General features: G+C 50.0%; 1 protein-coding gene and 1 long non-coding RNA gene across 2 annotated transcripts in view; both read left to right on the top strand.

Moving 5' to 3' along the window:
• LOC144338605 (uncharacterized) overlaps positions 1-15,275 on the top strand; it is a 60,081-nt gene that overhangs the window by 25,702 nt on the left and 19,104 nt on the right. The gene's annotated exons all lie outside the window — the stretch shown is intronic.
• Positions 3,440-13,951, top strand: GPKOW (G-patch domain and KOW motifs). The gene is made up of 11 exons (XM_015127394.2): positions 3,440-3,627; positions 4,393-4,547; positions 4,647-4,771; positions 7,305-7,414; positions 9,602-9,815; positions 10,250-10,382; positions 11,088-11,190; positions 11,397-11,520; positions 11,617-11,686; positions 13,408-13,493; positions 13,591-13,951. The coding sequence occupies exons 1-11, from the start codon at positions 3,452-3,454 to the stop codon at positions 13,723-13,725; spliced, it is 1,431 nt and encodes a 476-aa protein (XP_014982880.2). The 5' UTR covers positions 3,440-3,451; the 3' UTR covers positions 13,726-13,951.

Here is a 15,275-nt window from a genome sequence, read left to right as displayed (position 1 = left end):
TCGCTTGAACCCAGGAGGTGGAGATTGCAGTGAGCTGAAATCACGCCGCTATACTCCAGCCTGGGCAACAGAGCGAGACCCTGTCTCAAAATATATTTATTTATTTGTTTATAACTTCCAATGTAAAGGCATATTTCTTCCATCCAAGGTGTGTGCTATAATTCATTTACTGCATCCCCTTCTGTTGATAATTTAAGTGGTCTTCAAGCTTTTGCCACAATAATACAATAATGAATCTCACATAAAATTATTTTACACATCTTCAGTGATTTCCTTGAGCCTGATTTGTAACAGAATTATATTAACTCTTTCTTAAGAATATCTGTTTAAGTATCTGTCATCTACTGTACAAACTATTTTATTTATTTACTTTTTTAGAGACAGGGTCTTGCTCTGTCACACAAGCTATAGTGCAGTGCCACGATCATAGCTCACTGCAACCACCAACTCCTGGCCTCAAGTAATCCTCCTGCCTCAGTCTCCCATAGTGCTGAAAATACAGGCATGAGTCACCACACCCAGCAACTCGGTATAAGCCACTCTGTATAAACTCCTTTTTTAATTAAAAAAAATTTGTTTTCATTTTCTAAGGCAGAGTTTCATTATGTCCCCCAAGTTGGAGTGCAATGGCATGATCTCGGCTCACTGCAACCTCCGCCTCCCGGGTTCAAGCGATTCTCGTGCCTCAGCCTCCTGAATTGCTGGAACCACAGGCGCCCGCCACCATGCCCGGCTAATTTTTGTATGCGTAGTAGAGACAGAGTTTCACCATGCTTGCCAGGTTGGTCTTGAACTCCTGGCCTCAAGTGATCCACCTGCCTTGGCTTCTCAAAGTGCTGTGATTACAGGCATGAACCACCGTACCCGGCCTGTATGAACTCTTGAGGTCCTACACAAGAGAGATCTGTCTCAATAATCTTTTTTTTTTTTTTTAATTTTCTGACTGCTTCATTTTTCCTTCATATCAGTAATCTTTGAAGCCTTAGGACCTGGTTCTCACAATATGTTTAATGTTGCTATATGTATATGTGTGTATATATATATTTTGCTGTTAATGCTTAATGTTGCTATATGTATTTTTTTTTTGTTTTTTTTTTTTTTTGAGACGGAGTCTCGCTCTGTCGCCCAGGCTGGAGTGCAGTAGCTGGATCTCAGCTCACTGCAAGCTCCGCCTCCCCGGTTCACGCCATTCTCCTGCCTCAGCCTCCCGAGTAGCTGGGACTACAGGCGCCCGCCACCTCGCCTGGCTAGGTTTTTTTTTTTTGTATTTTTTAGTAGAGACGGGGTTTCACCGTGTTAGCCAGGATGGTCTCGATCTCCTGACCTCGTGATCCACCCGTCTCGGCCTCCCAAAGTGCTGGGATTACAGGCTTGAGCCACCGCGCCCGGCCTAATGTTGCTATATGTATGTGTTTGTATATCTTCCTTCCTTCCTTCCCTCCCTCCCTCCCTCCCTCCCTCCCTTCCTTCCCTCCCTCCCTCCCTCCCTCCCTCCCTCCCTCCCTCCCTCCCTTCCTTCCTTCCTTCCTCTCTCTTTCTTTCTTTCTTTCTTTCGAGATAAAGTATCACCCTGTTGCCCAGGCTTTAGTGCTGTGGCCTGATAACCACTCAGTGCATCCTCAACCTCCTGGGCTCAAGCGATCCTTCCCACTCAGCTCTCCAAGTAGCTGGGTCCACAGATGTGTGCCATCACACCCTGCTAATTTTTACATTTTTTTGTAGAGTCAGGGTGTCACTATGTTGCCCAGGGTGGTCTCAAAGTCCTGAGCTCAAACAACCCTCCCACCTAGGCCTCCCAAAGTGCTGGGATTACAGGCGTAAGCCACTAAGCTTGGCACATGTTGCTATATTTTTTAAATATGTATTTAAATGTCTATATTCCCTACTAAACTACAAGTTTATTTTTTTCTTTTTTCTTTTTCTTTTCTTTTTTTTTTTTTTTGAGACTGAGTCTCGCTCTGTAACCCAGGCTGGAGTGTTGAGATCTCAGCTCTGCCTCCCGGGTTCAAGTGATTCTCCTGCCTCAACCTCCTGAGTAGCTGGGATTGCAGGCACGTGCCACCATGCCCTGCTAATTTTTGTATTTTCAGTAGAGACAGGGTTTCACCATGTTGGCCAGGCTGGTCTCGGACTACTGACCTCACAAGTGATCCGCCTGCCTCAGCCTCCAAACGTGCTGGGATTACAGGTATGAGCCTGGTCAGTAGGCACTATTTCTTTCTTTCTTTCTTTCTTTCTTTTTCTTTTTTAAGACAGAGTCTCGCTCTGTCGCCCAGGTTGGAGTGCAGTGGCGGGATCTCGGCTTACTGCAAACTCTGCCTCCCGGGTTCAAGCAATCCTCCTGTCTCAGCCTCCTGAGTAGCTGGGACTACAGGTGCCACCACCAGCCCGGCTAATTTTTGTATTTTTAGTAGAGACAGGGTTTCACCATATGAGTCAGGCTGGTCTCAAAGTCCTGACCTCAGGTGATCCACCAGCCTAGGCCTCCCAAAATGCTAGGATTACAGGCATGAGCTACCACGCCTGGCCAGTAGGCACTTTATGTCTATTATTTACTATTGTAGACAACTGACACTCCTTCCCCCGCCCCCGACCCTGACTTTTTCTTTTTTAGAGACGGGGTATCGCTCTGTCACTCATGCTGGAATGCAGTGGCGCGATAGGAGCTAAGTGCAGCCTCGAACTCCTGGGCCTCAGGCCATCCTCCTGCCTCAGCCTGTGGGCTAAATGAAACTACAGGTGCACGCCACCACACCTGGCTGATTATTTCTAAATGATTTACTTCATCAACACTTCCCACATGAGTAGGGCACACAGTAGGCGCTCCATAAATACTTGTCAAACGCCTACACGAAGGAATCAATGCCTGGCAAGAATGAATCCACCTTCCACCATGCCTACCTCGCTAAAAACTACATTTCCGGCCGGGCGTGGTGGCTTACGCCTGTAGTCCCAGCACTGTGGGAGGCCGAGGCAGGCGGATCACGAGGTCAGGAGATGGAGACTATCCTGGCTAACACGGTGAAACCCGTCTCTACTAAAAATACAAAAATTAGCCGGGCGTGGTGGCGCATGCCTGTAGCCTCAGCTACTCGGGAGGCTGCAGCAGGAGAAGCGCTTGAACCCGGGAGGCAGAGGTTGCAGTGAGCCGAGATCACGCCACTGCACTCCAGCCTGGGCAACAGAGCAAGACTCCATCTTAAAAAAAAAAAAGAAACAAAAACAAAACAAAACAAAAAAAACTACATTTCCCTGTGCACTTGGCGCGACGCACTCCCACGACGTTTGAAAGAGCGACAATTACTTCCCACGGCCCCTTACCGCCCCCTCCCGCCGGTGCCACAGTGGTTGATGGGAAGGTAGTTTTTACGCACTTTGGCCGGCCCCTAGCGATCTGAACCCAAACTAAATTTCCCAGCAAGCAGCGCGCAGGCCTGGGAAAAGTGGCAAGATGGCTGACTCCGAAGAGGGTGTTTTGCCGCTGACGGCTGCTTCCACTGCCCCAATTTCATTCGGCTTCACTCGCACGTCCGCACGGAGGCGGCTGGCCGACTCGGGAGACGGCGCGAGGCCATCTCCGGAGGAGAAGGATTTCTTGAAAACCGTGGAAGGGAGGGAGCTGCAGAGGTGACGCGCCGGGTCTTTCACACCTTGGAAATCGCTGCGGTGGGCGTAAGCGGGAGGGAGGAACCTCACTCAGTCGTTTGTCTTGGTGACAGTGACCTGTTAAGCCTGAAGCACAGCCTGAGTAAATTCGTGAAGGCCAGAAGGCTGGAGTTTATAAGAGGGGTGGGGAAATTGGGCCTGATAGCCGTGGGAATTGCGAAGAGAGGATGTATCACTGAGAAGAAGTGTCTTTAGGACTTGAGGACACTGAGGTGTGTGCGTTCTGGGAGAAGGAAAGAATGAGAAAATGACAGGACCTGCTAGTGTCTCAGCTGAAGTGGTGGGGCTTCTCTGATATGGGGAACGGGATGGAGCGGCAGATTCAGGTTGATGGAGGCCACCATCAGCTTAATGAGGAGAGGAGAGTCTGAGGGAGGGATTTCCAGAAGAGAATCAGGCATCTGGGAAGCTGTTTGGGAACCTGGAGCTAGGGAGGGTCTAGGCTGAAGATAGTGATTTGTGGGCCATTGTGGAAGCCGGTCTTGAGTTAAACAGAGAGTCCAGGACTTATTTCTCGAAGGCACTGACATTTACGAGTTGGGGGCACTGGGGGGGATAATCCAAAGAATGCACGATCAGAGAGGTACAGGAGATCCAGACATGGAGTAGAGAAGGCATGGTCTGTGGGGCTGGGGTGAGTTTGGCTCTCGTGTTTTCTCTGAATAAAGGAGTGTGACCCACTGACACTGCCATTCTCCCAACCCCACCCCTCTGTGTCCACATCAGTGTGAAGCCCCAGGAAGCCCCCAAGGAACTCGTCATCCCTTTGATCCAGAATGGCCATCGCAGGCAGTCACCAGCCCGGCCCCCTGGGCCATCCACAGATACTGAGGCCTTGGCAGATGGGGTGCTGTCCCAGGCTGTGAAGGAGCTCATTGAGGGTGAGTGATGCCCCTTTACCCTTCCCCAGTGAAGGAAGAAGATGAAGAAGGTGGAAGGATAGAGTGGGACTTCATTGCTCCCTCCTATTCTTCCCTTAGAATCCAAGAAGTCTCTGGAAGAGAGAGAGAATGCGGGTGTCGACCCCACGCTCGCTATCCCCATGATCCAGAAAGGATGCACCCCCAGCGGGGAAGGGGCAGACAGCGAACCCCGGGCAGAGACAGTGAGCTGGCCCCTTGTCCCCCTCCTGCCCCAGCCTTTCTTTGCCCTGTCTGCTAGGCTGTGTCCCTGCACATAGCAGGGAAAGTCTGTGTGCTAGAGGCCCGCCACCTGTCCTTTCTCCTGTCATCCTTTTTGGAAGCATTACCAAATGAATCTGGATATCTGGATGCTAAAAACGTACTTGAATCCTAGGATTATCTGAATGAGGTGTGCAGCAAAGGGAACAGGAAATGTAAAGGCCCTGAAGGTAGACACTGCCTAGAGTGTTTGCGGAACACCAAAGAGACTAGTGTGACTGAAGTGGAATGAGTGAGGGGAAGGGATAGTAGACGAAGTCAGAAAGGAGATGGGGGTGCTAGACAAGGCAGGGCCTTGTAGGCCATTGTGAGGACTTTGGCTTTTACTCTGAGTGGGATGAGAGCCTAGGCAAGCCCTGAGCATAGATGAAATATGATTTATGATTTGACAGCATCCCTCTGGCTGCTGTGAACAGACTCATTAGTGAAGGTGGAAGCAAGGGGATGAGTAGTCCAGGCTAGAGATGCTGGGGACTTAGACCAGAGTGGTCTGGAAGGATAAGTAGGGTTTAGTGAGAGGGAAGAACAGAGTGAGTGTTCCTGTTGGTAGTAACAGCCCAAGCAATGGCATAGTGGCAGAAAATCGATGTGGTGTGTGTCCATCAGTGAGGCAACATGTGGTGTGTCTGGAGTGAATGGGAAGGAGTGATGATGGAAGGTGACGAGGAGATGTGAGAGGCGTGTCTACAGGAGTAACCAAGTCTGTCTTTCATACCCACAGACCTGACTTTTCACCTCTTCTTTCATAAATTTCTTACATTGCTTCTTTGGAGTCTAGTTCTCCTACAGCCCCAGAACACTCTCTTTCAACTGAACTGTTCTCTTCAGCCTTCAGATGTGCTCTGATTTCCTTCAATTTTTTTTTTTTTGTTTGTTTTTTGTTTTTTGAGACAGAGTCTTGCCCTGTGGCCCAGGCTAGAGTGAAGTGGTACGATCTCGGCTCACTGCAACCTCCCGCTCCCGGGATCAAGCGATTCTCCTGCCTTAGCCTCCCAAGTAGCTGGGATTACAGACACGTGTCACTACCGCCTGGCTAGTTTTTGTATTTTTAGTAGAAACGAGGTTTCGCCACGTTGGTCAGGCTGGTCTTGAACTCCTGACTTCAGGTGATCTACCCACCTTGGCCTCCCAGAGCGCTGGGATTACAGGCATGATCCACTGTGCCCAGCTCCTTCATCTTTAAAGAAAAAAAAGATCCTCACTTCCCTCTTCATCCTTTCATCCTGTTCCAGCTTTAACCTCATTCCTCTAATTTTTCCCTCTATAAACCTCCTCCTGCAGCTTTATACATATCAGGTGACCAAAAATTCCATCCATCCTTCCTCTCACTCAGCATAAAAACCTTGGAGTCGGCCAAGCCTGTAATCCCAACACTTTGGGAGGCTGAGGTGGGCGGATCACCTGAGATCAGGAGTTCAAGACCAGCCTAACCAACATGGCGAAACCCCATCGCTAGTAAAATTACAAAAATTAGCTGGGCATGGTGGAACATGTCTGTAATCACAGCTACTCAGGAGGCTGAGGCAGGAGAATCGCTTGAAACCAGGAGACTGATGTAGCAGTGAGCTGAGATTGTGCAACTGCACTCCAGCCTGGGCAACAGAGCAAGACTTCATCTCAAGAAAAAAAAAAAAAAAAAAGAAAACCTTGGAGTCATCCTCAATTCCCCTCTTTATTTCATGCCCCATACACTCTGCCAGCACAATCCTTCATCTTTTTTCAAAATGACACCCAGAACTGACCACTTCTCACCGCCACGAGCATCTCTCATCTGGACTATTAGAGTAATTTCCTCACTGGTCCCTCTTATGGCTCCCACCTGGCTCAGGGTCCTCTGACTCCTGCCCAGCTCTCCTGATTTGATCTCTTCCCCACCCTTCTCTGCTCTCTACTCTCACTATCTCCATTTCAGTCATGGTGACTTTTACCCCTCACACATACCAAGCCTTGTCCAGCCTCAGGGCCTTTGCTGTAACTGTGCTTTCAGCTCGGGACACTTTCTTCTCATATCCTCATGGCTCCCTCTGCTATCATTTCCTGATCTCTGCTTAAATGTCAACCCAGAGGCACTCCCTCTCCATCCCTCTGCATCTTCTTACCCTGCTTTCTTGTTCTATACGTCACCACCTGACATATCATGTTTTCTGGGTTTTATTTATAGTATGTCTCCACAACTAGATCAGAAGCTCTGCAAGGGTAGGGGTTTTTGTCTGTTTGGTTCACAGCTTCATCCCCAGTACCTAGAACAGTACTTGCCATAGACTAGGTGCTTTCTATTTGTTGAAGGACTGAACATGGAGGAGTACAGTGAGGGATGGAAAGAGGAAATCAAAACACCCTTGAGCTGATTGGAAAAGATGCGTAGCAGGTCTCCCAGTGGGTGGCAGCAAGTGCACTTCAAACAGAGGACCCAGTGTAAGCAAAGCCTGACCCTCCTTCCTCTACCTGAACCTGTAGGTGCCAGAGGAGGCTAATTATGAGGCGGTCCCCGTGGAGGCCTATGGGCTGGCCATGCTGCGGGGCATGGGCTGGAAACCTGGCGAGGGCATCGGCCGCACCTTCAATCAGTGAGTTCTGGGATAGGGGCGAGGGGACAGACAGATCAGGCTGCAATCAAGATCCCCAGGGTCACTGCCAAACCAGAACCACTCCAGGCAGGGAGGGAGGATACATTATCGCCCTAACTAATTCAGTAGCCCCTTCCACTACTGTTTTAAACTCCCATTTGCCCTTTGAAACTCTAATAGGATCCCATTTATATAAAGTCTGCCTCTAGGGACATCAATTTCTTCATCTGAAAAATGGGGGTAATAGTACTGACTTCACAGGTCTGTTGTGAGAGTTAAATGAAATTATACACATAGGCCAGGTAGTGGCTCATGCCTGTAATCCCAGCATTTTGGGAGACTGAGGCAGGAGGATCACTTAACCCCAGGAGTTTGAGACTGGCCTGGGCAACATAGGGAGGCCCCATCTCTACAAAAGATTAATTCATTTTAAGAAAAGAAATTAGGCCGGGCGCGGTGGATCAAGCCTGTAATCCCAGCACTTTGGGAGGCCGACAAGGGCGGATCACGAGGTCAGGAGATTGAGACCATCCTGGCTAACAGGGTGAAACCCCGTCTCTACTAAAAAATACAAAAAACTAGCCGGGCAAGGTGGCGGGCGCCTGTAGTCCCAGCTACTCCGGAGGCTGAGGCAGGAGAATGGCGTAAACCCGGGAGGCGGAGCTTGCAGTGAGCTGAGATCCGGCCACTGCTCTCCAGCCTGGGCTACAGAGCGAGACTCCGTCTCAAAAAAAAAAAGAAAGAAATTAGAGCCAGGCGCAGTGCCTTGTGCCTGTAATCCCAGCACTTTGGGAGGCTGAGGCGGGTGGATCACAAGGTCTGGAGATCAAGACCATCCTGGCTAACACGGTGAAAGCCCATCTCTACTAAAAAAAAAATACAAAAAATTAGCCGGGCATGGTGGCGGGCGCCTGTAGTCCCAGCTACTCAGGAGGCTGAGGCAGGAGAATGGCGTGAACCCAGGAGGTGGAGCTTGTAGTGAACCGAAATCGCACCACTGCACTCCAGCCTGGGCGACAGAGTGACACGCCATCTCAAAAAAAAAAAAACAAAAAAGATAAACTATATACGTAAAGCACATACAGTAGGCCCTGACCCCAAGAAAGCGTAGACTAAACATTTGCTATTGTCATGCAGACTTACAACCCTTTCTTCGCAATTGCAAACTCAAGAATTGTGAAAACCAAACATTTTTTTCATAACCCATTGGCAGCCAACTATGACCTGAATTGGCGTTGAGTTTTTTTTTTTTTTTTTTTTTGAGATGGAGTCTCTGTCTGTCACCCAGGCTGGGATGCAGTGGTGCAGTCTCAGCTCGCTGCAACCTCTACCTCCTGAGTTCAAGTGATTCTCCTGCCTCAGCCTCCTGAGTAGCTGAGATTACAGGAATGCACCAGCACGCCTGGTTAATTTTTGTATGTTTAGAAGAGATGAGGTTTCCCCATGTTGGCCAGGCTGGTCTTGAACTCCTGACCTTAGGTGATCTGCCAACCTCAGTCTCCCAAAGTGCTGGGATTACAGGCATGAGCCACCGTGCCCAACCATGTTGAGTTTTTATAGTCCGTTTCTCCTGCTTGGTGTGAATATTCATATGATTTCCCCTGTAGAAATAGTATATTTGGTTACAGTGATCTGCCTCTGATCTCACTGTAGATATTATGTAATAGATGGTATATGCAGCATGTTATTAGGTCGAACCAAATGAAATTGCTGTTTCTGTAGGTCAAAAACAGTCCTAATATGAGATCGGAAAGGGCAACCTTGAAAATACCGATGGGGGCCAGACATGGTGACTCACACCTGTAATCCTAGCACTATGGGAGGCCAAAGAGGGCGGATCAGCTGAGGTCAGGAGTTCGAGACCAGCCTGACCAACATGGTGAAACCCTGTCTCTACTAAAAATACAAAATTAGCCAGGCATGGTGGCATGCTCCTGTAAACCCCAGCAACTTGGGAGGCTGAGGCAGGAGAGTCGCTTGAACCCAGGAGGCGGAGGTTGCATTGAGCCGAGATTGAGCCATTGTACTCCACCCTGGATGGCAAGAGCAAAACTCCGTCTCCAAAAAAAAAAAAGAAAAGAAAAGAAAATGTCAATGGTGGGGGTGGGGGTTTGGGCAGGGAGAGGAGGTAAATAAGGTGTTGAAGACTATTGCATCCTCTCCAACAAACCCATGTTCTCCCTGCAGAGTAGTGAAGCCCCGTGTCAACTCACTGAGGCCCAAGGGGTTAGGGCTGGGTGCCAACCTGTCTGAGGCCCAGGCCTTGACCCCCACCGGCCCCTCCCACATGCCAAGGCCAGATGAGGAGCAAGAGAAGGATAAGGAAGATCAGCCTCAAGGGCTGGTGCCAGGAGGAGCTGTGGTGGTTCTTTCTGGCCCTCACCGAGGCCTCTATGGGAAGGTAAGGAACCAAGATATCCCGGGAGCCCAAAACAGGCAGTAGGGAAGGTTGATCCGAGGGTCAGATGGAGGAATAATTGGGTTTGAGGTAGAAAGGCTGGGAGTCCTAGTCTTTTAGGTCTGCTTGGCCCACTGCCTCACTCAGTAACCCGGGACCACTTGCTGGCCTTTGTGAGCCTCAGTTCCCAGCTAAAAGGAAGAGAGTGCCATATGCCACAAGTCCCTGAGGATTAAATGCTTAAAGGATCCAAGGAAGCCCCACAGTCAGTTGAGGGAGACACAGGAACCAGACCTAGTCCCACTTCTTAGGGATCAGAGTCTGGTTGGGGAGACAGAGGAAGCAGGCCTCTTAGAGGTAAGGGATTGACATCTTGGTCCTAGGAATGTGGGTGGAGTCCACAACCCCTACCTGACTTCTTCCCCTCAACACTTTAGGTGGAAGGCCTCGATCCTGACAATGTTCGGGCCATGGTTCGTCTGGCTGTGGGGAGCCGGGTGGTGACTGTTAGTGAGTACTGCCTGCGGCCTGTCTCCCAGCAGGAGTTTAACAAGAACACCTTGGACCTCAGTGAGTGAGCCTCTTGTAGAGCTAGGGGAGTTGACGACGCATTCCTAGGGGTGGCAGGGCCTGGCTCATGGAGTGGTTTTAGATCTGCAGCAGGGAGGGGCAGCAGTGTGCCTGGCAGGTATGACTTCCAATCAGAGGTCAGGAGGTGAGAATGGGCGTAAGTGACTTACTCCATTTGATTGGAGAAAGGTCGATGTCATACCCCTGGGTCTGTAGCCTGTCTCTGAGTGGGAAGAAACAGGTGCAGAAAGCAGTTCCTACCCTCGAGATCTTTGTCCATTTGGGGTGATGAACCTCTCTTTTACTAGGGAGTGAGAACTGCTAGAATTAGGGTGTGACCAAGAAGGAAGGAATTCTAGGCAGACAGAACAGCACAGGCGAAGGCATTTCAGTAGGATGGGGCAGTTTGGCAAATGGGTATAGACAGAGCTTTCCGGGAATCTCTAGTCGACACTAGGTGAGCATTGTTGGTGTGGGCTAGGTCAGCTGTGGGAGGGTTCCTGAAGGAAGCTGAAATGGTTGAGAGGTCGGGGAGAGGCATTCTACTAGCAAATGCATGAGGGGTGAGAGGGGTACTTTGGCAGGTGGGAGGTGGCTCTAGGCTGAGACATGGCCTTGGAAGGAAAGGGCAGTGAGACACTGAGGCTCTGTCCTCGTTCTCATAACCTCTTGAACAGGACAGGTGAGCAAAACTTCCTTCCCCAGGGCAACAGAATGGAACTGCCTCATCACGGAAGACCCTCCGGAATCAAGAACTCCACGTCCAGCAGGACAACTCAGAGAGGAAGCGGAAACACCTTCCAGACCGGTGGGACTCTGAGCATATGGGAGGGGTCAAGAGGGCAGGGCTGTGGGTAGGCTCGAGCAGCCCGGGAAGGCTTCCAAGGCAAGGCAGGCTCATAGAAGGAACTGGGAACTACATTGTGGGTGGGTTTCATAGCATAGGCAAAGGGAGGGCAACTGTAAAGTGCATCTGATGAAGAGCTAAGCCTGATGCTCGGACCTTCTCCACAGACTGGATGGGCCTGCAGCCAAGAGTGAGAAAGCAGCCCCCAGGAGTCAGCACTGGTTGCACAGGGACCTGCGCGTGCGGTTTGTGGACAAGATGTACAAAGGAGGCCAATATTACAACACCAAGGTGGGAACCCTGCAGCTTGAGTCCCCTTCCCCTCCTCCAGGGACTGGGCCCCCCTACCTCTCTAAAATCTCACATCCCCCTAACCTGTATCCCCAGATGATAATTGAAGATGTCCTAAGCCCAGATACCTGTGTATGTCGGACAGATGAAGGCCGAGTCCTGGAAGGTGAGTTTGAGTGATGGCAGCTGGAGGTTGATCAAGAAGAGTGTCTTAGGCCCAGAGCGTGGCCCAGGCAAAGCTGGGAGGTTGGGCAGAATTCAGGTATTTTGCAAGGCCTAGCATCCTCTTATAGAACATTAGACACTTCCATGATGGTGGTTATCTTGAGCCTCACTCCACTCTCCCAATCTGTCAAGTTTTCTTTTTCTTTCTTTTTTTTGGGGGGGACAAAGTCTTGCTCTGTCACCAAGGCTGGAGTTCAGTGGCGTGATCTCGGCTTACTGCAACCTCCACCTCCCGGTTCAAGCAATTCTTCCGCCTCAGCCTCCTGAGTAGCTGGGATTACAGGCAAGCGTCACCACACCTGGCCAATTTTTGTGTTTTTAGTAGAGATGGAGTTTCACCATGTTGGCCATGCTGGTCTTGAACTCCTGACCTCAAGCAATCCTCCCGCCTCAGCCTCCCAAAGTGCTGGGATTACAAGCGTGATCCACTGCGCCCAGCCTCCGGTCTGTCAAATTAGCATGGAAATTACTATTTCTTCCTCTTGTGATTGGTGCCTTAGTGAAGGGATGTGTAGTGAGCTCTCAGTGCAGGGCAGGGGTTAAAACATGCCCACAATAAAAAGTGCCTGTTGTTATCACCACCACCATATAGACATGCTCCTTTGATTACAGTGATTTTTGGAAACTACTCCTTAGGCTTCTTCATCTGTGAAATGGATGTGGTGGGACTCCATCTGTCAACAGGTATAGAGTGGCTCCAGGGAATACAGGAAAGGCCCTTCTTTTTTTTTTTTTTTTTTTTTTTTTTTTTTTTTTTTGAGACACAGTTTTGCTCTGTCGCCCAGGCTGGAGTGCAGTGGCGTGATCTCGGCTCACTGCAACCTCCACCTCCTGGGTTCAAACAATTCTTCTGCCTCAGCCTCCTGAGTAGCTGGGACTACAGGTGCCCACCACCACACCCAGCTAATTTTTGTATTTTTAATAGACAGGTTTTCACCATATTGACCAGGCTGGTCTCGAACTCCTGACCTTGTGATCCCCCTGCCTCAGCCTCCCAAAGTGCTGGGATTACAGGCATGAGCTGGAGTGCTGTGACACCATCATGGATCACTGCCACCTCAAATTCCTGGTTTCAAGCCATCCTCTCACCTCATCCTCCTAAGTAGCTGGGACTGCAGACACTCACCACCACGCCTGGCTAATGTTAAAATTTTTGTAGTCTGGGTGCAGTGGCTCATGCCCGTAATCCCAGCACTTTGGGAGGCCGAGGAGGGTGGATCACCTGAAGTCAGGAGTTCGAGACCAGCCTGACCAACATGTCGAAACCCCGTCTCTACTAAAAATACAAAATTAGCCAAGCACAGTAGTGGGCACCTGTAATCCCAGCTACTCAGGAGGCTGAGGCAGGAGAATCGTTTAAACCCAGGAGGTGGAGGTTGCCATGAGCCGAGATCATACCATTGCACTCCAGCCTGGGCAACAAGAGCCAAACTCGGTCTCAAAAAACAAAAAAAAAAAGAAAAATTGTAGAGACAAGGTCTAACCATCTTGCCCAGGTTGGTCTCCAACTCCTGGGCTCAAACGATCCTCCCACCTCAGCCTCCCAAAGTGCTGGGACTACAGGTGTGAGCCACCACGCCTGGCCAGGAAAGGCCCTTGTGACAGGACGCTGGCTGGGCTGGTCCTTGCTGTGGGCCTCACTCCCCTCTCCCTTATCTGTAGGCCTGAGGGAAGACATGCTGGAAACCCTGGTTCCCAAGGCATTGGGTGACCGTGTGATGGTCGTGCTGGGCCCACAGGCTGGAAGGGTGAGTCTCAGACCTGGCAGTAGAGGTTTGTGGGTCGTTCAGCGCCTGTCCCAGGGTCTAGGCTGGCCTCGTTGATTCCACTTCACCTCTGTTCCAGGTGGGACATTTGCTGAGCCGGGACAGAGCACGGAGCCGGGCTTTGGTGCAACTGCCAAGAGAAGATCAGGTGGTGGAGCTTCACTACGATGCCATCTGCCAGTACATGGGCCCTAGTGACACAGATGATGACTGACCCATGGGACTCCTCCCATCCCCCAGGCTGGTACCAGTTCTGTACCATATGAGAAAGTTGCCTTCAAGAAGGTGGGAAGATCATTGTTCCATCCTCTACTTCTGGTGCAGTCCTGGGACAAGGACAAGGGAAAGGGATGGGTGAACCAGTAGGGAAGCTAGAAACAAACCCAAGGTTTACCAAAATTTAGGGTATAATAAAAACCATTTCAAGTACTTAATAGAAAGATGAAATCATAAGTGGTATGATGAGCTGCGAATTAAGGTGGGAACTGAGTTGACTGAGGTGGGAACCATTTCATTTTTCAGCCTTGCTTTTCTGCTCAGGGTACAGGACAAGTTAAAGGACTCATTTGATTGTGAGCTCACTCTTGGAATATAGAAACTATGAGCTTCGGCACAATGGTGCATGCCTGTAATCCTAACACTTTAGGTGGCTGAGGTGGTTGGATCACTTGAGCAGCCCAGGAGTTCAAGACCAGACTGGGCAACAAGGCGAGACACTGTCTCTACTAAAAGTACAAAAATACAAAAAATTATCAAGGTGTGATGGTGCACACCTATAATCCTAGCTACTCAGGAGGCTAAGGCAAGAGAATCGCTTGAACCCAGGAGGCAAAGGTTGCAGTGAGCCCAGATTGCGCCACTGCACTCCAGCCCGGGGGACAGTTAGACTCTGTCTAAAAAAAAAAAAATCTTTAGCTGCTGTGGAATCTGAAACATTCTATCTCTGAACAACTTCCTAAGCAAGAACTCTAGCAACTAGCAGCAGAGTATGCTTTTAGAGCAGGACCCCCAGAGAATATGCTGAGCCTGGGGTGTTCCTCTGTTGCCCAGACCGGAGTGCAGTGGTACAATCATAGCTCACAGCAGCATTGACCTCCTGGGCTCAAGCGATCTTCCTGTCTCAGCCTCCCAAAGTGCTGGGATTATAGGCACTGGATTGAGCCACTGCGCCTGGTCTCTGGCTTGTATTTTTTTTAATCATAGGGAGGATGTTCCCAACTTCTCATGTCCAGTAGTCCATTTCCTATGCTTTATGCACTTCACTCTGTCAAGGAGGCCTCCTCCGTTCTCCAATCATAATAAACCAGACTTGGTAGCACCTTTGAGAAGGGCTAAAGCTCCCCAGGGAATGGCACTGGGGCTCTGTCTCTGCCCTGTAACACCACATAACCCAGCCACTTCAGACACCTTCCATCTTCTCCCTGTGCCACAATGCTAAAGTAGATATCAGCTTCAGATTTCCTGGAATTCATCTTTCTCCTAAGCCTACGCTTGAAAATGGGGCCCAAAGTTCTTGAATATGGCCCTTTGTCCAGAACACCTAGCTCCAGCCAGAGCTCCTGGTCTCCCCTGACAAGCCACTGGGGCTTTTTCTGCTTTGCCTTGAAAGGAGCCCTGCTGATCCCCATTTTGAGGACAGGGTTCCTTACATTCAGGGAAATGTGGACAATATAAGGAGGCTTTCCTAATCTGCCCCTTGTTCACTGTGCACAAACAAAGCCTTGTATCTGAAGACGCTTTGAATATGTGCAGTGTTCTCTCAGC

The sequence above is a fragment of the Macaca mulatta genome, chromosome X (genome assembly GCF_049350105.2).
Source record: "Macaca mulatta isolate MMU2019108-1 chromosome X, T2T-MMU8v2.0, whole genome shotgun sequence".
Lineage (NCBI taxonomy): Eukaryota > Metazoa > Chordata > Mammalia > Primates > Cercopithecidae > Macaca > Macaca mulatta.
The sequence above is the reverse complement of the archived record's forward strand: the minus strand, read 5'-3'. Positions and strand labels throughout refer to the sequence as shown.